General features: G+C 43.4%; 1 protein-coding gene across 5 annotated transcripts; it reads left to right on the top strand.

The window, feature by feature from the left end:
* Positions 1-715: 715 nt before the first annotated feature.
* Positions 716-21,055, top strand: TNNT2 (troponin T2, cardiac type). Of its 5 annotated transcripts, XM_066623687.1 has the most exons (13): positions 716-753; positions 2,433-2,443; positions 3,247-3,273; positions 5,565-5,615; positions 6,442-6,474; positions 7,793-7,814; positions 9,388-9,448; positions 9,556-9,672; positions 10,193-10,270; positions 11,527-11,637; positions 12,780-12,889; positions 14,182-14,272; positions 17,506-21,055. In XM_066623687.1, the coding sequence occupies exons 1-13, from the start codon at positions 716-718 to the stop codon at positions 17,548-17,550; spliced, it is 795 nt and encodes a 264-aa protein (XP_066479784.1). In that variant the 3' UTR covers positions 17,551-21,055. The 5 variants fall into 5 exon arrangements, with proteins under 5 accessions (XP_066479784.1, XP_066479781.1, XP_066479783.1 ...); XM_066623683.1 differs by lacking the exons at positions 716-753; positions 2,433-2,443 and adding an exon at positions 2,504-2,558 and having other exon boundaries at positions 3,244-3,273; positions 5,562-5,615; XM_066623684.1 differs by lacking the exons at positions 716-753; positions 2,433-2,443; positions 3,247-3,273 and adding an exon at positions 2,475-2,558 and having other exon boundaries at positions 5,562-5,615.
* Positions 21,056-24,766: the final 3,711 nt, after the last annotated feature.

Raw genomic sequence — 24,766 nt, 5'->3', positions numbered from 1 at the left:
ATTTCAGTGCATCCAGTTATGTACTTGGGTAATGGGCAGTCACGTCATAGGGAAGATGGGTGTGCGTGTGCGAGCCGCACCAGATGGGCAGGGGTGACACCACTACTGCCCAAAATTTTTAAAATCTTGGTAGTTTTTGAATACCCTCATGTTATATATCATTCGATGCATAATTTCATGCAGAATTCAATGAAACAAACTGCATTGAAATATCTCTATTCTGTCAAAAGCTATAGCCAGAAAACCAGTGGGGCAATGGTGCATCACCAAATTCACTGCCCGGGGCATTGCCCTGCCCACTGCATGAGACATGCTGGCCTTCCGCACTGGTGACACAAATCCTAGTATGCTATGGTTGGCAACCTTCAGTCTCGAAAGACTATGGTATAAGCCTATAGCACCTGGTATTCCCTGATGGTCTCCCATCCAAGTATTAACCAGGCCTGACCCTGCTTAGCTTCTGAGATCAGTTGAGATCAGGCATGTGCAGGGTAACAGTTGCTGCTTAACACCATTGGTTATGGGGAACAGCTTCCTTAGGGTTATTGGCAGTTTGACATGTTCTCCATCTCTGGTTGAAAAAGCGCATTTAAATGGTTTTCCAAGGGTGTCGTTTACCCATTTTAATAGTTGCCTGTGTGAGGCCTAATGAAGCAACACTGTTTTTGCTGGGACTTTTGTAATTGTCTGCTTTATTCAATGGCAGGTAACAAAAATGTCAGACATCGAAGAAGTCATCGAGGAATATGAAGAGTAAGTGTGGGACACATGACTGTTTTCCATTCTCCTCCCAAAAGGGTGCCAGCTGGTAACTGCTGCTTTTCTGTCACTCACAATTGTGGGTGTGGCTGCAGGGCTCCTCAGATATGCCATTCATATGTGTATGCATCATGGTCTAGGGATGCCAGGAGCCAAAACTGAAATCACTCTGAATGATCAGAGCATTTATTCATAGCAGATTCCCGGAGATGGTTCTTTGGATAAGGCAGTGCTCACAGCACCTGTCTCAGTAAGAGCCTCACCAAATCACCCTGCTTCACATGCCCTTCCTTTGAAGGCAGAAATGTGTGGCAGGTGCATAAGGATTGCTGGATCAAACAAAGGTCAGCACACTGTCTCCAACAGCACATTGTCTCCGACAGAGGCTAGTCAGAAACTAATGTGGGGCTGGGTGGAGATACCTAGGAACAAACACTTTGTCGAACATATAAGCAGGTGTTTTTAGCTTTGCCCTCTGGACATGGAGTTTGCCTCGAGTGATCCTGCTTCTCTAGCATTTGCTTTTTTCTCAGGCAGATGAGCAGCCAATATTCATCTCAGGCTACTTGGGGATGGCTTCGGTACCCCACCCCTTTGCCACTAAGCTCTGCTGGGCTCCAGGACCATTTTTATCATTTTCCAAGAGTTGGCAGTCCTGTGACCCACCAATGCAGCTGTGCCAACAGAGTATGCTCTGTGTCCTGTGGGGAGGGGGCAGTCTGGGAGACATCTTCAAAGTAAGGGGACATTTGTTCCCTTACCATGGGGTAAACCTCTACTTCCCCAATAAATCTGCTGTTTTGCTGGCTCAATTCCAAGACACAGGTCAGGGGATCAGGTTTGCCCTGTTCCATCCCCTTCCCACCTTCCCCCACCCCTACAATGGACTTACATTACCCAGCAGGCATCCCTGTGGCCTCTGGCATATGTGGGAAGGCTCTAACCTTCCCTCCTGCTCTCATGGCCTTCATGCTGTTCTACTTTGTGCTACTTTATAAGACTGGGTCACAAATGTCCAAAAATGTATACATACTTAGTTGTCATCTATCTATAAGCTGTATATTTAAACATTGATAAAGTTAAAAGGTCCATTAAATCCATCAAATCAGTGGTTTCCAAACTGGTGGGTCGCAACCCACCAGCCAGAGAAACACTTGTCCCTGCCTCTTTAAGGGGTGGGAAGGGGGGAAGGCAGTAACGTGATCTGCAGAATTGCACTGCTGGGGTGGTTAACTGCTTAAGGGAGTGCCAACCTCCAGGGAGCACTGCAGATGGCTCCCCAAGCCTCCAGACCAACAATTTTCAACCTTTTTCATCTCACGGCACACTGACAAGGCACTAAAATTGTCAAGGCACACCATCAGGTTTTTGAAAATTGACAAGGCACACCATGCTGCCAATTGGGGGCTCACTTCCCCATTGACCCTAATAATAAATAATCTTCCCCCATTCCTGTGGCACGCCTGTGGACCACTCGCGGCACGCCAGTGTGCCACAGCACAGTGTTTGAAAATGGCTGCTCCAGACAGTTAAAAAAAGTGTCAAAAATCAGAAAGAGAAAGAGTCCACTTCTGCTGTCTTGCAGTTAACTCCCATGAAATAGGCAGATAATTCAAAGGAACAGAAGTCTCAGAAATTGTTCTTACCTGGTTGTTTTCCCTTCTGCTTTACAGGGAACAGGAAGGTAAGGGGATCAGGCCACTTGCACTGAAGAAGGTTTCCAAATAATCACTACAGCAGTAATAACACTCTCTCTTTTCCTCTCTTCCTGTGTGCTGCAGAAGACTGTGTCGAAGAAGGTAGGCTTCCATTGTTGTTAGATGGGTCAGGCATGTTGGTGTTTCTTGTTGGAGTGTAAAGCAATGTCCTTTTTAAAATTATTCTTTCCCATGTTTGTAACTACACATTTGGTGTAGTTACTCAGTAGACCTGGGCATGGAGAATGCAGACTCATTTATCCAACGTTGCCAAAAATATACATCTTGAGGATGCAATTCTGGTATAGCAAAGAGCTTAAGAAAGTGAGGTTTCTGCTTACGTTGCCTGAAGAGTTTTTAATATATTATTTTAGGAAACTGAGTGGATCATTTCATCGTAAACCAAACTGTAACTAATATATTGGAAATCAGTCTGGAATGAGCTTTCTGCTACTCAATCACTATAAAGTGATCAATCTGTCTGCATACACACTTGCTCATCTATGTCCTTTAAAGGCATACCATAATTACTTATGTTTGTGTTCTAGATTTTCCAGACCTTAATATCCTATGTCTTTGCTAATGCCTGGCTTCATGAGTGCCCAGCACACACAAACTCTCTATGTGCACCATTGTGAAGCAAAGATCAGAGCTGAATGAGAAAGCCATTCAGTTCTGTTTATAGGTGCCCATAGATGTCTTTGCTTGATTCCACCACTTTTTGAGATTCCCTTGCTAACCTTCTTACTTATTCCCTTTCACCCACCACCTGTTTACCCTGGTTAAGAAGAGGAAGAATGGATAGAGGAGGAAGACGGTAGTACAACATTTCTTTTCATTTTTTCACTGCTTACCTATAATTCCCAGGCAGAATGCTCATTGATTTTTCAAGCACAGATTGCACGGACAGTTCACACTACAAACTGAAACTGGTTTGAAATTATTCTCTCTTCCTAGGAAGCTTTGGGACTTTTAGATTCAGAGAACAGAGAATTCTTGAAGAGAAAGCCCCCAATATTTTACCAAAGCACAATTCCCAGGATACTTTCAGGGAAGCCCTGACAGTTAACAGGGTATAAAGTTTTTTAAATAAATGCTTCTTATGTAAGTGTAATCTATACCATTCTTATATGTTCTTTCTATACTTTATGGAGCATTATTGATGATACATGGCATACATGAGGTTATAAGAAGAGTCCTGCTGGATCAGACCAAAGAGGTCCATCTAGTTCAGCATCCTGTTTCCCAGGATGTCCAATCAAATGTGTCTGAGAAGTCCACTAGCAGGACACAAAGGCAGCCCTTCCTTCCTTCTGCCACTCAGCAATTGAATTAGTGGAGCTCCATTTACAGTGGCTAATGGTCATTGATAGACCTATCCTCCCATAACACAGGCCAACACACATTTTGCTTCCTTAAATGTTACGCCAATTCCTGGGTATATTTGGGGTGCTGATTCCAAAAATGGCATCCTTTTTGCCCTATCACATCTAGTTTTGGAGACACGGCATAGCCTCTTTAGTGAATGGTTCAAGCAGCTTCATCATGAGGAAGCCCACACTATGGCTTCCTCATGAGAAAGCTGCTTGAACCATTCACTAATGAGGCTATACTATACAGTGGTGCCTCGCATAACGAAATTAATTCGTTCCGCGAGCCCTTTCGTTATGCGAGTTTTTCGTTTTGCGAAGCGCGTTTTCCCATAGGAATGCATTGAAATTTAATTAATGAGTTCCTATGGGCAAGAAAAGTCAGAACAAAGTCAAATTTGGTTTACAAAGTGTTTATTAAGTGCTCTTTAAAGGCATACATACTGTACTGAGGATTTCAAAAACGGGGGGGGGGATGCTGAGTGGGGAGCTTGAAGGCTGTAATCCTGTGCACACTTTCCTGGGAGCAAGCACAATGGGACTTACTTACATAAACTGACATGAAGATCCTCCCCTTACTAGGGTGGACGGGATCATGAACTGACATGAAGATCCTCCCCTTACTAGGGTGGATGGGATCATAAACTGACATGAAGATCCTCCCCTTACTAGGATGGACGGGATCATGAACTGACATGAAGATCTTCCCCTTAAAACAAACCAAAGCTAAACAAAAAAAATTCGTCTTGCGAAGCACAGGTCATAAACATTCGTTGTGCAAGTTACCAAACTTCGCAAAACGTTTTCGTTCTGAGAGCTTTTCGCTGCGCGAGGCATTCGTTATGCGAGGTACCACTGTATCTCCAAAACTAGATGTGATAGGGTAAAACGGATGCCATTTTTGGAATTAACACCCCAAATTCATATCAAACCACCATAAAGTTTGGGAAAAACTTTCCTGACCCTCAATTTTGTAGGCCTGTGTAATTTATCTAATCTACTGTAATTAATTACCATATGTAATTTCCAATGTAATTACATAATTAATTACCATAATTAATTACCAAGTGTAATTACATATATGTATGTAATTACCATGTGTAATTACCATAGCCTTTCAAGACTGAAGGTTGCCAACAACTGTAATTAAAAAACAACCAAGGCAACTGCCAGTCAGGGTACTATAGACCAGCCATTTTCAACCACTGTGCCGTGGCACACTGGTGTGCCGTGAATGGTCCCCAGGTGTGCTGTGGGAATTTGGGAGAAGGTCATTTATCAATAGGACCATTAGGGGATGTGAGCCCCCATTGATAGCACAGTGTGCCTTGTCAATTGTCAAAAAGATGTGCCTTGACCATTTTAGTACCTTGCCAGTGTGCTGCGAGATGAAAAAGGTTGAAAATCACTGCTATAGACAATGGGCTCGGCAGACCAATGATCTGTCTCAGTATAAGGCAGCTTCCTATTTCCCTATGCGTAGCATGTTGAGGAGCAACGAAGTGTATATTGAACACCCCCAGGAACATCATTCAGCATCAAAAACTATTTCAGAATATATTCAATTTAAAATGACAGTCCTGAATTGCTTTGTTGTGTCCTAGGCTTCTGCTACCTATCTCAATGTCTTCTCTGACCAACATCCCAGTGACTGGGATTCTGCAGCAGATACAATGTTTGTTAGCAATGGAAATCATCAGATACTAATATTTCATCTTGCTGTTTTATTCTGTAGAAGAACAAGCAGAAGAGGAGGTCAAGGAAGATACAGAGGAAACCTTAGAAGAAGGTATTTATTGATGTTCTCAGGCAGCTCTAGCCTTGTTGATGGTGTGTCCTATTTGCAATTCAGAGAAGAAAGAACTTGTATGGGACAAGCCCAGCAACCAGTAAAGTCTATAGAAAATTCAACACAGTTGTTTTTGTTACACTGTAATTTGGAGTACAAATATCCTTTAAACTTGCTATATCTTTTAAGCACATTTTTTTATTTTTTAAAAAATGAAAAACCATCTGGTTTTAAAAAGAAATTGCATGTGTTTTTCTTTTTAAAACCAGATGGTTTTTCATTTTTTAAAAATTAAAAAAATGTGCTTAAAGATATAGCAGGTTTAATGTTACTATTTTAAACTATTTGAAAGAGAAGGGGGAAAGAGAAATGAACTATCTTACATTCTTTACAGACAATGGTTTGGTTTTACCTATTTGGTAGCAGGGGAGGGGAAAACTTGTAATGTTTTCAGAAATATAAAGTGCTAGGAAATGCTTTTAGAGGTTGGTGCTTTCCAGTATCTTTCTGATTTAAGCTGCGTTCTTTGATGCAGCTGAGTGCTCTTGTGTATATAACAGAGGCATCACATCAGAATCTGCCTGGGTGTTTTTTATGTAGCAAAAATTTCAAAGGAGGGTCCCTGCTGTCTCTGATCACCAGATTCCAGAATGCCACCAATGCAAAGCCTCCCAGCAATGAATGAATGAACTGTGAAGCACGACAGGAATTTTGCAGGGCACAGCTTAGAGGAAATAAAATGTATCAGTCATGGAACTGACATCCTAGAAACAACTTTGCCTGTCCTACAGCTCTCATCAAAATTCTCTCTCCTCTTTTAAAATAGAACAAGAGGAGCAAGCTAAAGAACCAGATGAAGGTAACTGAAAAGGGGTCTCCAAGAGCATCATTGGCCTATGTGTTTGTACATTTCATTTGTACATAATGCTGGGTTTGTACATTTCATTCCTTTTGGACAGATACAGATCTTGGCTCTAGGCCTTATCAGGCTAGCTAGACCAATCTTTCACAAGAAGTTGTGGAGTGGTGCTGGTGTTGAGTGTCCTCAAGAGGAAACAGTGGAAAGCATTACAGGAATACTGTTGGAGGCAGTGCTGTATTTTCTGCAGGAGAAGAAGGAAGGCAAGAATCAGAGACAGGGGAAGGAAATCTCTTCTGTTTCCAACCTTATAAAAACTGGCGAAAGAGGAGAATGAAAGTATATATAGATGGTAGAGTTGGGCAAAGGAGTGATATACAAAGAGGTGCATACAAACCTTTATAGAGTAGTAAGTGGTAGAGGGCTGCACTTAAATGCTCACAATTATATAATCTTTTAATTTTTAAATATGTTTGATTTTCTTGTAAGCTGCCTTGTGAAGTTTTTAACTGGAAAGGCAGGGTATAAATTCTTTAAACAAACAAACCTCAGTGCTGAAGGTCCCAACAATAGACCAACCTGTGAGTGACTAGTCCAACTCCCATATGAATACACTAGTTGTACAGCAGAAGGGCATTCACCATAATCAACTCTATCTCTTGTCATCGGTGATGACATGGGCGCTAGCCAGTAGAGATAAACGGTAACTTTACACACTCCAAAATCCTGTTAGCAATGGTGGGAAAATCTGGTTTAAACAGCAACTTGAAATGCTAGCCTGGGCAACTGAGACAGGAATTAGAGAAAGTTATTTGCATTTCTTTGCAATCAAAGGGTTATGAGGTGCCTTAGGGCCAAATCTTATCCAGTTTTCTAGCACTGGTGTAGCCGTGATAATGAGGCATTCGCTGTCATCTGCAGTGGTGGTGCAGTCACAGAGGCCTGCTCAAGGTAGGCGAACATTTGTTTGCTTACTTCGGGGATGCATTGCTGCATCGGTACTGGAATGTTGGTTAGGATTAGATCCTTAGTTCTGGAAAAAAAAGAATACAGTATTTGCATGAAAGTGTTCTGGGGCGGGTGAGGGAGGAACATGGAAAAGAAGCACAAACGGACTGACTTCAGACTAACAAAGAGATTTAAAAATTGCTCTATAGCTTGGCAGCTGGCACTGTCTCTAACCATAAAAGCAGCAGCGTAGGCCTCAAGGGAGTCAGGAAATCTGGAAGGTACTATCTCAACCATTTATCTTCAAAGGGAGCAGGCAAGTATATTGCTGCTTTATCATCTTCTCAAGTTTTTATTTGCTTTCTTGCAGGGGAATCAAAGCCCAAGCCCAAGTAAGTATATATCTTGTTGGGTTTTTATGTTGTAGTAAAAGTATACAGGACATTTTATGCACCTGCTGGCCCAGGAGCTGTTGCAAGGAAGGGAAAGAGGAGCAGGCAAGATTGGGCATATCCGTTAGAGACCATAGCATAGCCAGGGGTGGTGGTGGCGTGGTAAATACTGCAGGCGCAGCAACGCACCGTGTAAACGGTCTCTCCCACTCATCACTGGAGCCATTCAGGGCAGTAACGGCAATGTGTAGGTGCTCCTGCACATTGCCGTTGCTGCCCTGAATGGCTCTGACAACAAGTGGAAGGGACTACTTACACAGTGTGTTGTGGCACCTGCAGTACTTACCATGCCTCCTTCCTCTGGCTATGCTACTGGTTGGAGATGTTGTTAATTTTGGGACCAGTCCTGGGATCGAATGTTTCTGGAAGGAAATTTTTATTCAACATTAAGGATATTACAAGAGATTACTTGCTATATGATTCTGAAGTTGTCTTATTTGTTGAATTGAATGGTTTAATATGGCGAGAAGACCGAAAGTTAATGATTTGTTTATTGACTATAGCAAGAATGAATATTGCAATTCTCTGGGAATCTCCTTGGCCACCTGTTATTTTGGATTGGTTCAACTGTTATGGGCAGAGGATTGCTTTTAATTTGAGATGCACGTATTATAGGAAAATGAAAAAAGAACATGTACTGAGTTCAAAAATGGATTTTATTCATAAATTATTGGAATTTTAGGGTGTTTAGGGTCATAAAAAGCCATTCTTGTCATTTTCTTTATTATAAATATGGATTTTTTTCACCGTTGTAATGCTTCTGATTTTCTTTTATATTTGTGGATTTTTCTAGAGTTTCATAAAGCACAACAAAAAGAGAGAGAGATAAAAAGTTTCTTTCAATTTAAAAAAAAAACACCTTGAAATTCAGAAAAGTAAATACATGATCTCTTTGGTATGATACAAAATAACCCAGGATAAAAATGTTTAGCCTTTCTTTCGTGCTAACAAATTCAGAGAAACACTGCAGGCAGTGGGAGGCAGCAAACAGATATTCTGCTGATGTAATCCCAAGGATAACATTCCCACTCCAGTCTGTACAGCTATGAAGTTATTACAGCTGTTCAGTAGCTCACATAAGTTGAACGAAAGAAACTAAGACTGCAGTGACAGGTGTGGTCATTGTAAAATGCCCGGCCACCACTATGGCATTCCATTTGGCGCCCTCAAACAAGCTATAAATTGTTCCTTTGGCTTGAAACAGCATTCACAGTGACATCTAGTTTAGAGAACATGTACACAGTGAGTTATGAGAATAGCCAGGACAAGTTTAGGTCCCAGATTGTCATTGTCACTAATCTGAGAATTTCATTCATTTGGCATTACATTTTGGGTCTTTCACATTGTAAAGGAGAATTTGGGCAAAATGTGCCTTTTGCCCCATAGGTGTCTCTGTTGTGAGAATAAAGATCCTGTAAAACAAACCATAGTCTTATAAGAAGAGGTAGGTTGAAACAGAAGTCAGGTGCTGTGCAATTAACAATTAATTGCTTATTTTTCTCCCAAATTCTAGGCTTTTCATGCCAAATCTGGTGCCTCCAAAGATCCCTGATGGAGAAAGAGTGGATTTTGATGTGAGCATTGGCCAATCACAGTCTAGGAAACAATTTCTTTCCTAATTAGCATCTTTATTTTTGATGGAAGGATATCAAATCTTGGTCATGTCTTATCCGTCCTGCAGGACATTCATCGCAAGCGAATGGAGAAGGATCTGAATGAGTTGAAGACCTTGATTGAAGCCCATTTTGAGAACAGGAAGAAGGAGGAGGAAGAGCTGCTATCCCTGAAAGACAGAATTGTATGTTTAAGAACTCCTCTCCACTAATGTGCAGCCCAATCCTAAACTGTGCTGCTGCAGCAAGGCTCATGGCCTGAGCTGTATCCAGTGCAGATTGGGAGATGGCTGGAGGTCTCCTTGGGGAAAGGGGACACTTGTCCTCTTATCCAGAGTAATGCCCCAGCCTGCTCTATTGTGCTGCTCTGATCTCAGCTCTTAGATCTCACTAAGCAACCCAATGTAATGCTGGCTGGCCCAGGAGGGCATTAGGATATGGGCCCAACTGGCCTCCTTCTGCCTTCCTCTCACTCAGATATGACCCCTCCCCACTATTTGGACTGTATCCACTCACCTGAGAGTAAGCGAGCATGTCCAAGTAATCATAAGAAGTATTGTGCTGTAAGTCTGGCTCTGTTGAGAGTACAAGGATTTTTATGTCAACTCTGGCTATCCCAAGTCACACTGTTTGTGTTCAGAGTGAGGGCACATTCAACAGGGTGCCAGGACACCTCTGATCAGACACTGGCCTTTCATCCTGCAGGAGCAGAGGCGAGCGGAACGAGCTGAGCAGCAACGAATCCGGAGTGAGCGAGAGAAGGAACGCCAAGCCCGCTTGGCTGTAAGTGTATACACACACACAAGCAATGAGGTTCCAACAAGCACAAAAAACACAAGAAAGGAGTCAAGGGGCACATTCTGAGCAAGGAGGGAAACTAGCAGGTGTTAAGCTAAGGCTTGTCCAAAGTTTTGGGGGAAGAGGTGTGGGAAGAATGAATTAGAAAAAAGTGAGGGGACAAATTCCTGTTCTAGTTGCTTGACGGCAGAGAGAACAGTGGTGCTGAGGATGTAGTCGCCAGTGTGTGATTTTGGCCATAAACTGGTATGGGATCTTCTGTGAGATGACCTCCTCAGGACAAACCTATTATTCCTAAACCACCCTTTTTGGTTCTCAGAGAATGGGCTGTTTGTTTCCTTCATGTCTGAGCCTAGAGAAGCTTGGGTGAATATCTTTTGATTGTCCATGGGTTCTAAAACCCAGTTAACACAGGGCTCTATGAATTGCCAATGGGGTTAGTAAGAAATAGTCAAAGGCTAAAGGCACTCTCTATTGTGGCCTAAATGGCTGTGTTTGTCTCAAAGATGGATGCACCAAGGATGGCATCATTGTCTTGCAGTCTGGGATAGGATGCCAAGGCAAGGTGCAGTGACTGAGAAATTTTCCTGTAGCCAAAGAGTGGGTGGGGTTGTATCAAGTCATTGGTAGAGGTGGAAGAAGGTGGTTTTTGTTTTGTTTTTTTGCAGATTTCAGTGTTTTCCAAAAGTTAGATGTGCAGAAAGCGATGTCATGTGTTTTTATTCAAAATTTACATAATAATTATAATAATCACTTCAAATGTGTACAACATAGGTGATATAGGTGGTGTAGTGTCAGCAGATGCAGCCACAGTCATTACCCATACTACTCCATTAAATAATAATTAAAAACCAAATAAACCATTTTTTTTTTGCAGATTTCAGGGTGTGTTTTTTTACAATTGGAGAAAGTGGTGTTGTGTGTTTTTATTTCATTATCTCCTTTTTCTCCCACTTCTAGTCATTGAAAATACTTGCCTCTTACAAGAATCCAATGCTCATCTAGCATCAGTTTTGATCAAATGAGACATGAGGCCAAATACCATCCTTGCATTAACACTTTACCACGTATACCTCACAAATGTACTCAGTAAGGGCAGTCTGGTAACATCTGCATGTCATCCTGTCTAAGTTGAGTCCATCTAGTTTCCTAAGCAATGAGAAGCTTGTCTGTGACTTTCCTGCAGATTCTCTTTGTCTTCTTGTCTTTCTGAACTCTCACTGTGATTCTGTCCTTGATAGGAAGAGAAAGCCAGGAAGGAGGAAGAGGAAGCTAGAAAGAGGGCTGAAGAGGATGCCAAGAAGAAAAAGGCTTTCTCCAACATGCTCCATTTTGGAGGCTACCTCCAGAAGGTATCTATCCAGTGCGGGTGTTTGAGACAAGACATTTGATCAGTACAAGCTGGAGTTCACATCTGGGGATGGAAATTCCGCTGTGAATTTGGTCCATGTGCCTTTCTATGCATATGAATGCTGTGTTATAAGGTATGTTAAACTCCCTCTATCAGCCTGTCCAAGAACATACACAGGAACATTGCACATGACATGACACATGTCACACATGCATAGAGTATGGAGCCCTTTTGTATTAGCTTTAACTCATGTGTATTTGTCTACACCAGCCATTTTCAACCACTGTGCCATGGCACACTGGTGTGCCATGAATGGTCCCCAGGTGTGCCATGGGAATTTGGGAGAGGGTAATTTATTAGTAGGGCCATTGGGGGATGTGAACCCCCTATTGACAGCACAGTGTGCCTTGTCAATTGTTAAAAACCTGATGGTGTACTCTGACCAATTTAGTGCCTTGCCAGTGTGCCGTAAGATGGAAAAGGTTGGAAATCATTGGTCTACATCAGGGGTGCCCAAACCCCAGCCCTGGGGCCATATGCGGCCCTCGAGGCCTCTCAATGTGGCCCTCAGGGACCCCCAGTCTCCAATGAGCCTCTGGCTCTCTGGAGATTTGTTGGAGCCTGCACTGGCCCGACACAACTGCTCTCTGCATGAGGGTGACTGTTTGACCTATCACATGAGCTGTGGGATGAGGGCTTCCTCCACTGCTTGCTGTTTCATGTCTGTGATGCAGTAGCAGCAGCAAAGGAAAGGCCAGTCTTGCTTTGTGCAAGGCCTTTTATAGGCCTTGATCTATTGGAAGACCTTCATTCATTCAAATAAGTTCATCTTTAATATATTCATTTATGTATAATTATGTAAATGTATTCAAATTCAAAATGTAAATTAATTCTTTTTTCCCCCCCCGGCCCTCGACACAGTGTCAGAGAGACAATGTGGGCCTCCTGCCAAAAACTTTGGACACCCCTGGTCTACATTGTTTAGTCTACATTGTGCACCTTATTAAGTGGTCAGAGAACATTTCTAGCTCAATAGATCTCTGAATCTTGAAAGCGTCACAAGTATCCTGTCATTCTGAAATATGAAAATCTGGTTCAACTCAAAGGTATTGATGCTGCTTATGTGAAACCTGGTTTCTTTAGACAGAAAAGAAAAGTGGAAAAAAACAAACAGAGAGAGAAAAGAAGAAAAAAATCCTCGGTGAGCGTCGGAAACCTCTGAATATTGATCATTTGAATGAAGACAAGCTGAGGTGAGGTGGGCAACTGGGGTCTTGATCAGTAGGCAGATGCTCAAGTGTCAGCAGGGAGCTATTTTGTTCACTGAAGGAATGATAAAGAAACAAGGAGAGTTAGGAATTGTAGTCTTCCACCTGCCACCTTCTATATCCCTGAGCATAGGTGCCATTTGTGATTCTTCAAATTGCATCAGGGAGAGGCTAAACTGACGACACATTGGAAATCCATGACCAGATCCTGTCCCTGCCTTGAATGCTTTTTTGAAACAAACAAAATGTAGTCTACTCCCTCTCAAATTAGCAAATGACAGTGGGGCTGTGAGAGGTGGGATTTAATCCTTTCGTCCTGTGCTGTTTACTAGTGACAATAGACCTGTTGCAGAAAACATAGATACGCATATGTTTTTCTTGGCAGCTTTTTGGGATTGATTTATAATGGGAGAAAAGCACAGAGAGAAAGGTTAACCACCACCACCCACTCAATTCACCCTAAGCCCATGATTATTATATCCTAACATGTGGAAAAAGTCTACACTGGTGAAAACAGTTGCCCATATATCTAACAATCGTTGGTTTCAGGAAGAAAGACCCTAAGGAGACTGAGGGATAAATCTTATCCAACTTTCCAGTGCTGGTGTAGCTATGCCAACAGGGCATGCACTGCATCCTGTGGTGGTGGGTGTAGTCACAGGGGCCCTTTCCAGGTAAGGGAATGTTTGTTCCCTTTTTTCGATGCTGCATAGCAGGTGCACTGACACTGAGAAGTTGGATAGGATTGGGCCCTGAGTAAACTGTCATCCCTCAAACCACTAGAGGGTGCTATGTTCAAACAAAAAGACAGTGAGGTGGAGGTATTTAGATCATTCTCAGGTAGACTAGAGCAGCCATTTTCAACCACTGTGCCGTGGCACACTGGTGTGCCGTGAGTGGTCCACAGGTGTGCCACAGAATTTGGGGGAAGGTAATTTATTAATAGACGTTAGCCTCGACTGGCAGCATGGTGTGCCTTGTCAATTGTCAAATACCTGGTGGTGTGCCTTGACCATTTTAGTGCCCTGTCAGTGTGCCATGAGTTGAAAAAGGTTGAAAATCACTGGACTAGAGGCTGGTATGTCCATTGCCTCAGTTTTGTTTGGTTGATTCCACACTTGCCAGAATACCCCATGCTGGCAAACAGCCCAGCCTCAGAACTTCTGAAATGAAAATATGATCCAAAAGGCAGTAGATAAATTTAAAAAATTTAAAAGGGCATAGTCTGTGCATACACTGGCTACTAATGTGACTGATCTTGCACTCTCTTATAAAAGGGAAAAGGCCAAGGAACTGTGGCAGAGCATCCATGATCTGGAAGCTGAGAAATTTGACTTGCAGGAGAAGTTCAAGCGACAGAAATATGAGGTGAGTCTGAATGTGTGCTGAAATACCTCCTTTTAAAAAAACAAAAACAAACTAATTTTATGCAGAATAACTGAATGTTGCTTCTAGAGCTGAGCTGAAATGGAAGCCACTATTTTAGAAACCTTTGCGGCAACATCAAAAAAGCAAGTGACCTTTCAGTGATTTGACAGACACTGTGGCAAAAGGTGAACGTGTTCTTCCATGACTGCATATTGTCATGTGTTTTACCATGAGATCCCTGATTGACTGGGATCACCTATCGGATTGATGCAGGAAGTATTATCTCCATGCTCAGCTGGCTTCCTTTGCACTCATGGATGTCGTCATGTAACCAAAGTCATCCCATTGGCATCTTCTGTAGGATTATTTTCTGGGAGAAGACAACCCATTAATTCTAAGACAAAATTGCACCAAAACAGCAGCTGCAGGTTGGGGATATATAGAAACACACACACACACACACACACACCCCAAGAAACATCATCATCAGTTGTTTTTTTTTTGGGGGGGGGAGCGGTTTCCTTTTCTGAAAGCACATGTTAATCCCCAAAACTGGAGTGGGTGAATGTATGACACATCCGTAGTTGCTACATTCATACTTTTTTTTTTAATCACATGGCAGCATTCTTCCTCCTTACTAAGAACAAGATCAGACAGGAACAATGAACCTAGCCTGTCTCGCTTCAACCAGAACCTAATCTAATCTCTACTTGGAACCTACTACAGACAGCTAAATGGTTTTGAGGTGAAAAGATCTTTCAAATGAGTGGATTACTCTCCTCCAAAAGGATGCAGCTTCATGAAATGTGAGGCACTGCATCAGCCCGTGTCGGAACTGAATCAGCTGAATCAGCCTAGTTCACTCTGGATAGCAAATATTTATATACTAAACTTCACCTTTGTGAATGACCTGTTGTTGACCCATTGTTGAATCTAACTGAATACTGCTGCTGCACTTTAGGTTATTTGCACTAGAACTGGCTTGCACCCACCAGGATGTCATATTTCTCATTCACTAATACAGTATATGGGATTCACTAGCAACTTACACATCTTATGGCACAATCCTATCCAGGATCAGCCCAGAGCACGCAGCAGTGCTGATGCTGCAGGTTGGCCGGTGACCAAATAGCAGCGAAGTAAATAAATACGATACTTACTTACTCTACTGCTCCCTTATCCCCAGTGTGCCTACTGGAACCTACACCAGCTCTTTTACTGGTGTATATCTTAGGTCCAAGAGAAAGCGCTGGGCCCTGGCTGGGGGCATAGGATCTCCGTGCCACAGTGCTGCTGAGATCTGTCCACAACCTGCACTCAATATGCCCCTGACCTGACCCAAACCCTGACCCCAGCCTTCCCCAAACCACCCCCTCAACTGTGTTACCTTCTCTGATGGGAGCTCAGTAAGCCATTGGCACACATGGGGGGCCTCCAGTTGTTTACACTGGTGGTCACAGCCCATGCATTATCACAGCGGCTGCTGTGCCAGCTACACTGCAGTGCGCCTTGCACTGATGCATTGTGAGATTCATCCGTGCAACAGATAAGATTGGACAATTAATCTTCCTATGCATTGCAGACCCATTCAAGCAGGGATTATGGTCTTCCTGTGAGGAGACTTCATCCTCTCCCCTTAGATCATGCAGTTAGTCTTTTGCCACAACCTCCACTCCACCCTTTGCCAGCTCCACAAGCAGCTTTTATACGTATGTCATGTCCATCCCAAGCTGCCTTGGATCCTAGTTGATCTCTCTCCACTCTCTACTGCATCACGGACACAGGCTTCTGGCTTGGCAGCTAGTTGCTTACTGCCCCACACCATTTGTTCCTTTTCTACTTTAGAGAAAGCTCTAATGACAATGACCAGCAAGGATGTTTGTCTTCAGATATTCCTACAAGACTTCCAATCTATGGCCATAATGCAGCTACAGAGTGTGTAAGAAGTGGCATGAGCTTCCTGCTTCTGCTTGTGCAGACTGACTGCTATTCCGCAGGACAATAAGTGTCCTTATCTGCTTTCTCAGGAGCACTGCCTCCTTTCTGTTAATGGTTCCTTTCTGAAAGCTTCTAGCTCTTTAATTATCTCTTTTCTCTAACCCTAACCAGATTTCCATACTCACTGCACGCTGCGATGAGTTAAGCAAGTAGTAAGTATGGCGCGGTCCCTGTGAACAGTAAACTGCAGTGGTGAAAGAATGATATAAGGGGAGGGGATGAGGAACAAAACGTACAAAGCCTGATGTGTAATGGAGTGCAAATAACCCTCCTGTGGCCTGGTAAAGCTTGGCTGCTGTCAGCTCCTTCTCAAAGTGGTGATTTGTGGTCCTGCATGCTTGTGCTGCCTGGCTTGCCATGAATTCTTGAATGGGGATGTCATTCACCGAGGTCAGCCCACCCATCTGTGCTTTCAGCCAGATCCTTTGACATGGGTAAGTACGTGGGCATTTCTTAATTGGTAACTTTTCTCCTTCGGATTCAGCAAATGTGACTTGGCATCTTAACCAAATGAAAAAACACACTTATCAGACATCCACATGGATTTGCTCTTTGGCTTTATACCGGCTCATCATGATCCTTCCTGTATTCATGTTCTGTGTGCAAACTTCATTAACTGGGCAGCTGAGTGCAGAGGACAGAACAGTTCACAAGGTTCAAGAGGAGGAATGCTGTGGAAATCAATCTGGAAGAAGCATCAGGCCCAAGAACTACAGATCCTGCCACAAATGGCATGGCTGGGCTTCCAAGTACCTACGATTGTATCAAGGAAGACATTTCCAGAAGACTCTGTCTCCAGTCAAGATTACTATGGGAACGTACTGGACAGCCATCCTGACAAATACAACTTAAGATTTCCAGGATGCGGGAGAGCAGGCTCTGCTTCAGTCCTGCCCCGACCAGAACCCATTCAGTTTGATTATAACCCCTTTGTATGAAGCAGCAAATTTATCTCATGGCAGAGAATTGTCGCAAGTAGGAAAAAGGCTTAGGTTCCATTTAGACAGAACTAACCTCCCTTCTGGCTCTCAATCCTACAAATGAAGATTCAAGCCACTCAGAATGGGTTTCTGTATCTGTGGTTGCTCTATCTGACCACTGTGCTGGGTCTATCTGATGGCCAAGCTCAGTCATCTTCTCTTGTGCCACATGGCATCCTGTCTCGGTAGTCCTTCTGCTTCCCACACGGTGAAGCATCACCACGAAGCTTCACCTCCTGTCTATTTCTCTTGCAGATTAATGTTCTACGGAACCGCATTAGTGATCATCAGAAGGTGTAAGTACTCAGGCTATGCAGCATCCCATTATGGCACCAAGCACTCCCAGCAGATCTTCCACAATTACCCCCATGCTCCCTATTATGTGTGCACCCCTTCTTCCTTTCTGTTCCTCTCTAATTTTCCAATCTACATGTTCCTATATTTCCATTTATGCATTAGTGTTTCCTTACCGATTCTGTTCGAACTGCAGGCGCTGTTCTAGATCTTCATTCCCCTCCCCCCCACTGCTTCCTTCACCCACACCCCTGCTCCCATCCCCAAATATGTTCTTTCTCACAAGGCAAATGATGTGGTGGGATGGGGGTTGATTTTTGTCTGCGGAAATGGCATGGGGAAAAGATTCCCCCCCCCCACACACCCAGAACTTTAATTTGCATATGTTTAAAAAGATTGGAGATCTGTTTGTGCATCTCCATCATCTTGCCTAGTTTGGTCTGGAACATGTGCAGTGATTTGTTGCCTTGAGCTATGTCTGTCCAATGTGGCGGTTTTAAAGATTCTGTCTGTGTTTTGCTTTCCTGCTTGTATTACATTCTCCTGTTTCTCCTTTCATTTTCTTTCTCTTCTGCTTCATTATTACCTGCCAGTACTGCCTTTGCTTTCTTTTCTGCTCTAACAGATCATGGCTAGTAAATGATTATCACTGGCTATGATAGTATCCTGTGCCTTGGTATTCAAGGAACTTGGATCATGCACTTCTGACTATCCATAGAATTGGGAGCTATCCAATTGAATTCTGTTGGCTTTTTAGCCCAACTTTATAGGATATAAGTTTTATATCTTGTTTTTTCCCCCCTCCCCTTTTCAACAATTCTTACCAAGTTATTATGGTTCCTTCTTTCCTTCCTCTGCATATCTTTTGCTTTCCCTAATAACAGGTTTCTTCTGATCCCTGAACTCGATCCCCTCCTCACTGCCTCTGGTCTACTCAGCACTTTTTCAGATGTGTCCATAAATGTTATTTTGGAAATGACTTGGTGTAGTAGAATTTTGTTGCAGCAGCTGAGATGTCCAGGGAGCAACAATGGGGCTTCCAAGTGGAAGCTATTTCTCACCCATGAATCTTGTAATCTACTTCTGAGATACATTTAGCCTCTTTTCTTGTATATCGGCATCTTTCCTCTGAATTTGACAGGTCACTGAACAACGGTTTGAGTAGTTCAGAGTCACTGATGGATGTTTTCATATCATGCTTATCCCTTTTCCTCCATATTCCTTGCCCATCACCTCCAGTTCACAGACTGGAGGGCTCAGAGACACAAAGGAACTTGCGGGGAGTTACATAGGTGGTTTGTGAGGGACGGGTGAATGGATCATCATCTGAACACTCAACAATTGTTCTGATAACGATATGGACTATTCTTCTGCCTATTGACCGGAGCTAGTGGTGTAGCCATATCGCGAAATGGCCATGCATGTGGAATTAGCCCAAGATGGGTCTTTTAAATCTATCTTTCCAAGACAAATGCCAGCCTGCATTAGGAATGCCTCCTTTGCTAGAGATCTTTTAGGTTTCAGAAACCAGACCTGTAAGGTAGTCAGCAGAGTTATATTCTATTCATACCATGTTTCTTCTCTGTCCCTCTTTCCCTTCTTCCCTGCTTCAGGAAAGGGTGAGTAGCATGTTGCGCCTTTTGGAATATGGTGGTGTGCTGTGATGGCTTGCAGTGCATGCAATGTGGGGAAATGCATTTACCTATCCACCCAAGTAAGGTCTTAAAGTTTTAGTATCAAGAAAGGTATAGGAAGATATCTATTGCTTGCTTCCAGTTGATATGGGAAGAGATCTACTGTGTGTGTGTGCCCACATACATTTGAAAATATGTGTATCATATTGAAAATATGTATATCTCTGAGGTGCACTCAGAGAACTGGGATTGGTTGCAGTTCTTTATATACGTAGTATATATGTAGTGGCAGACAGAGATTTGTTGCCTTGTCATGTAATAGTCCAATCTTATGCATGCCTACTCAGAAGTAAGTGCCATTAGTGTCAATGGGGCTTACTCCCAGGAAAGTGTGGATAGGATTGGTCTTACAAACAGTTGCATACATCTTGTGGCTTCAATTACACTTCATAGCTCTTTGCCTTTATTTCATGTACAAAACTTTATAAATAGTAATAGTAAAGATAACTGTCTGTCTCCTGGATAGGCAGTGGAGAAATCAAGCCACACAAAATTCTAGCTGAGGAAAGAAGATTTGAGTGAGGTTAATCCCGTTATAAACAAGGGTTCCAGATTCAGAAGCAACTGTTTTCTTTTCTGAAAAATAAGTCAGATGTATTGGTTGCTCAGAGGCAGCTAGAAATTAGGTAAATATTTATAAACTGCTGGTTCATCAATGACTTCAGCTGACCTGAGAGCTTGAGCCAATATAAATCTGAGTGACATCATCAAAGGGTGATACTGCATTTGCCTTTAAAATGCTTTCCCTTTGGCTAAAACATGGCCAAACGCCAAGGTAGCATCTCACTTGTTTTACCTTGGGTCCCCTGAGGACTTGCTTAAGTGAAAGCTTGCCCTAAGCAAGTAACACTGTTTGGTAAAAGTAATGAGCCCAGCCTAAGCCAAACCTTTGACCCCCCCCCCCATTTCCCTGCTGACTAGTGAGAGATCAGCCCTGCAATATAAACATACTTTAGTTCATACTAATTAAACTCTTATGACTTCCCTTTCACCTTAACTTCTGGGCATTGTAGTTTGGAGAAGATGCTGAGAATTCCCTGTTGGAGATTCCTAGCCCCTCTCACAGAGTGACAGTTCTACAGTACAGAGAAGATTTCACCATTAAATCAGTTCAAGATTTGCTTTAAAGATCTGTTCAGGTTTTCCCTTTCTGAGCTCCCAGCTCATAGATACAGTGTGGAAATACTAGCAGGTAGTGTCAGTTTCCACCACTTTCATGCTTCTCTTTATTTGTGTGGATTGCACATTCCATGCAGAGTCCACATTTACCACACTGACCAAGCAATAAGGTTGGATGATGACTGAGCACTGTGTGGGCTGATGCCGATGAATGAATGCATCTGAGATCCCAAGGACATGTTGCGCAGAAACACCCATATAGCTTTCTTCCAGAGCAAGAGTGGAACCTTACACTCTCCCTCACCTTTTGCTTTGACCCTCACCATGATTTGAAATTCCTAATTTACTTCTCTGTTTTCTCCACAGCTCAAAGGCTGCCCGTGGAAAGCCTGTGGTTGGTGGCCGATGGAAATGAGATGCAGTTTGTGCAAAGCCTGTGGAGATGGCAAAGTGGCATGTTTCAGTTTTGGCCTGTCTTTGATTCCAGATCCCAACCTGTGTGGCCCAAAGGATTGCACCAATGGTGTCTATAGTTTATCCAGACAAAGCCACCTTCTGAGGGCCTCACTCTGTAGAATGACTATAGCTGTGTGCATAACACTGTCACTGCATGGAGCAAGCACACTGCTGTGTGGAGATGACTGTGGCACCAAGTTTAAGATTACTGTGTCTGTAAATAAAGCAAATCATCAGCAGCACCAACGTTCTTTGCCTGATTGCTTGCTATGGATCCCAACTGGCTCATTTACAAGCATAAGCAGAGATAATGCAGGGTGTACTGAACACCTCCCGCTGCCCCCATCAGGTACTTTTGAATGGACCTAGGTTGAAAAAGACAAGCAAGATTGTGATCTGTTGTTAATAGAGTGTCATAATTCTGTTTAAGCTGCACATGTAGAGTTGCCAGAAGTACATCCAAAATTGAAAGAATGTTCTCCTAATGGAGAACATCAATGTGTAATGGGCCATATCTGATGACTCTTATTAGAGCTTTACGGGCAGCCCAATTCTAAGCCCTGGCAGTGCCCAGCGGTGCAGTGATGCCAGAATGGCAACCACTGCATCCTATGGGGCCAGAGCAGCCACTGGAGTCTCCTCAGGGTAATGGAACAGCTGTTCCTTTACCCTGTGTTGAGCACCAGTGATCTCCAATGGGTCTCCTTGGTGCTGCACCAGTTATTTTGCTGGCACAGAACTGAGGAGCTCAGTTCAGTGGCTCGGGATGGGGCAAAGGATTCAGTGGCAGCCTCTGCTACTGTCTCCACCCCTTCCTGGGCCCAATCCTCCCTCTGCCCTCCCCTCCCCCACCCAGTTCTTCCCACTCTCTGTCTTCCCCCCACCCTGAAAAGTCTCTCCACCGACTAGCAATAGTACTTACTGTTGGCCACTGTCCACCATTGTCTTCCTGGTGCTGATGCCTAGTGGCACTGCATTTTCTCCGCTAGCACAGGAGTGCCTTACAGCACTTTTGCAATGGTGGTTGCTGAAGCAGCATGCCAACTACCAGCACTGCCCCAGCTCAGGATTGGGCCCTTAAGTCTCACCTCACAACTTCTCCCACTGAAGAGAAGGCACTGCCATATGGCCAGTTTGCATATACTGAACAATGGCACAGCATACAAGACATGCAGCTTAAGCCATGCAGTGAGGTAAATGGAGATGTCTTATGAGTAAGTATACTTGGGATTTGAGGTTAAGGTTGCCAACCTAAGCACACCTCCTAGAGAGGTTAAGGCCCATTGAACTGAGTGGTTTAAAGCGCTCCATATACATTAACTACTAGATTATTGTTCCCATACCAAGGGGGAAGAACTGATTTGTCAAAGTCCCTTGCTCTGAGAGGTCATTGTTCATGCTGATGTTCTTTATCACTACACAACAGCAAATCTTCAGTTTTCAATATCTACATCAGTCCTGTAATGTTGGAAAATCTGTCTGAATGCAGTGATTGTAAACTGTACTGCAGAGAGAGAGAGAGAGAGAGAGAGAGAGAGAGAGAGAGAGAAATTTCCACTGCAGCATACTCTAGGGTGCCCATAAGAGAAAGCAAGGAGAATGAGTGAAATTTCATGAATGAGGCATCAAAGTAATTTATGGGGTGAAACTGACACAAATAGTGAACATTTCTTCCCAGTTCTGATCACTCTACAGCAGAGGTGTGAAACATAAGGCCCAAGGGCCGTATTTAGCCCCCAGAAACATTATAATTGGGCTCTCCCAGTATGATAACTGGGCTCGCTCATATCTTGAAAATATGAATAAGATTTGCACATTTTCTCTTCTGTTGTTTGCAGCTAATGAGTTTCTATGTGAGAACAAAGTGCTCATTTCTGGCCATCACCTGCTTAATGATGCCAATTCCTGATTAATGATGTCACCATGAATGCTAACTTTGGCCGTCTGTATAAAACAGGTTTGACACCCCTGCTCTACGGGAAGCAAGGAAAGATCAGCACAGAGATGCTCAAATTATTGTCTGCTATTGTCCTCCTTTGTGAACCAGAAACTTGAACACAGAGGGAAAAGGGAAGGGGCCACAGATTACACCCTTGCATGCAGAAAGTACCAGGTTCAATCCCTGGCATTTCTAGGTAGGGCTGATTAATAAGATTCCTGTTCGTAACCCTGAAGAGCTGCTGCCAGTCAGTGACAACAATACTGAGTGAGGTGGACCCCATGGCCTGACTCAGTACAAGGCAGCTTTATAAATGGTTGAACAGTCCACTGCCCTGTGTTTCCCTCCGTTTGACACCAGGTGGCACCCTGGCATCTTTGTTTTGTCAAGGCCGCACCCTCCATTCTATGGTACATTTTAGTAGCCCCACCAAGCTTGCAGGATGGTTCCAGTCAGCCACGCCTGGGAGTTTTCTTGCCATCTCTCAGCCCACTGGGGTAGCTGATCAGGTAGCTGAATCAGCGGGCGGGGAAGCAGAGTTCACCAAAAGCCTCAAAACCAACCTACTGCAGAGCCTGCCCAACAGCTTTCTCTGAAGGTTTCCCCTCCAAACAGGAGTGAAGGTGGAACTACTTGTGCAGCGGAAGGTGTGGATTGCCGACAATTTCAGGGCCAGCCCATGGCTTACTGGTCTGCCACGCTTGCAGGCAATTACCTTGATATGCTTTCCCACCCACTGCAGAGGGAAAATCATCAGAAAACACGCACAGGGCATTTAGTTCCATGTTTTAAAAAAGGAATTTGGAGAAAATTGAGAGAATGTGGAAATACCCTAGAAGAGTTTTCTGGGAGTTTGAGGATACGTTGCTCCACGGTAACTCTTCTCTTTTGTGCCTATGGGTATTTTTGAATACGTGGGTTAATAGCATTTTCTGCTGATGGCGTCCGATTCACTCCTAGCAAATTAAGCAGACTTGCCAGAATCAGTTGCAGTTTCTGGCCTTTTGGAAGTAAGCCTGCAAAAACACAATGAGGGAGCCTCCTCAAAGAAAGTCAGAAAGTAGGACATGAAGACTAGGAAATGAGGACACAGCTTAAAGGAATATCTGCTATATCCTGTATAAAGTGATAGGGGAATATTTACCACTACTTTCCCACTGTGGTATAGCTAGAGGAGGATGCAAAGCAGGGAGTCCGCATTCCTCCATTTTGCTCTAGTGGCCCGGAATGGCTCTAAAAGAGAAGGGGAGGAGCTGCTTGCATGCTCTGGTGAGGCTCCCTGCAGAACTTAGTGCTTTGCACCCCCTCTAGCTATGCCACTGTTTTCCCATAGAGTAAATGCGAAGGTTGCCTAGACTAGTCTTATCTGTGCCAAGAATTTGAAGGGGTGTGTGTGTGTATTTTAATAATTCAGGAATCATCCCTTTTGATACCTGAATGTGAAGAATGCATTCATTTCATTAAGCCCATCACTAGCAGACATAATTCACCCCCCCCCATGTGCACAGGCCCATTGTAGCTTGTACCAGATGTTTGTCATTCTAACCCTGCACACCTTGTGCCAAGTGGCAGCACAGGGAAGGGCTTCACTGGACTCCATTGTGAAGCAAACATTTATTAGATGCTCAACAGAGCTCTTGAGTCATATGCTTTGCATGTTATCTCTTGCCAGTGTTTTGTATGAAAGGATTAAATGCAAGAAGTGCATTTTTTGTGCCTAGCTCAAGATTCACCGAAGAAGAGGCAAGCGAGGCATTAGGACCTACTAGTTGTCTAAAAAAAAATCCCAGATAGTCTAGAAATCATCTTCAACTATAGCACTGCTGTATCTGCATGTATAGGTGTAAACAAGCATTCACACACACCACATAGAGCCTATGATTTATTTCCCAAAGCAATTAAGTGTGTTGCTTCTGATCAATATATTTTTTTTTCTTATTGGCCTCTTTTGCAATTCCGCACCATGACTGATACCACATATGTATTTTTCAATAATAATTCCTTGGTAACATTT

Source organism: Tiliqua scincoides, chromosome 4 (assembly GCF_035046505.1).
Source record: "Tiliqua scincoides isolate rTilSci1 chromosome 4, rTilSci1.hap2, whole genome shotgun sequence".
In the NCBI taxonomy this organism is placed as follows: domain Eukaryota; kingdom Metazoa; phylum Chordata; class Lepidosauria; order Squamata; family Scincidae; genus Tiliqua; species Tiliqua scincoides.
This window is presented reverse-complemented; position numbering and strand designations above follow the sequence as displayed.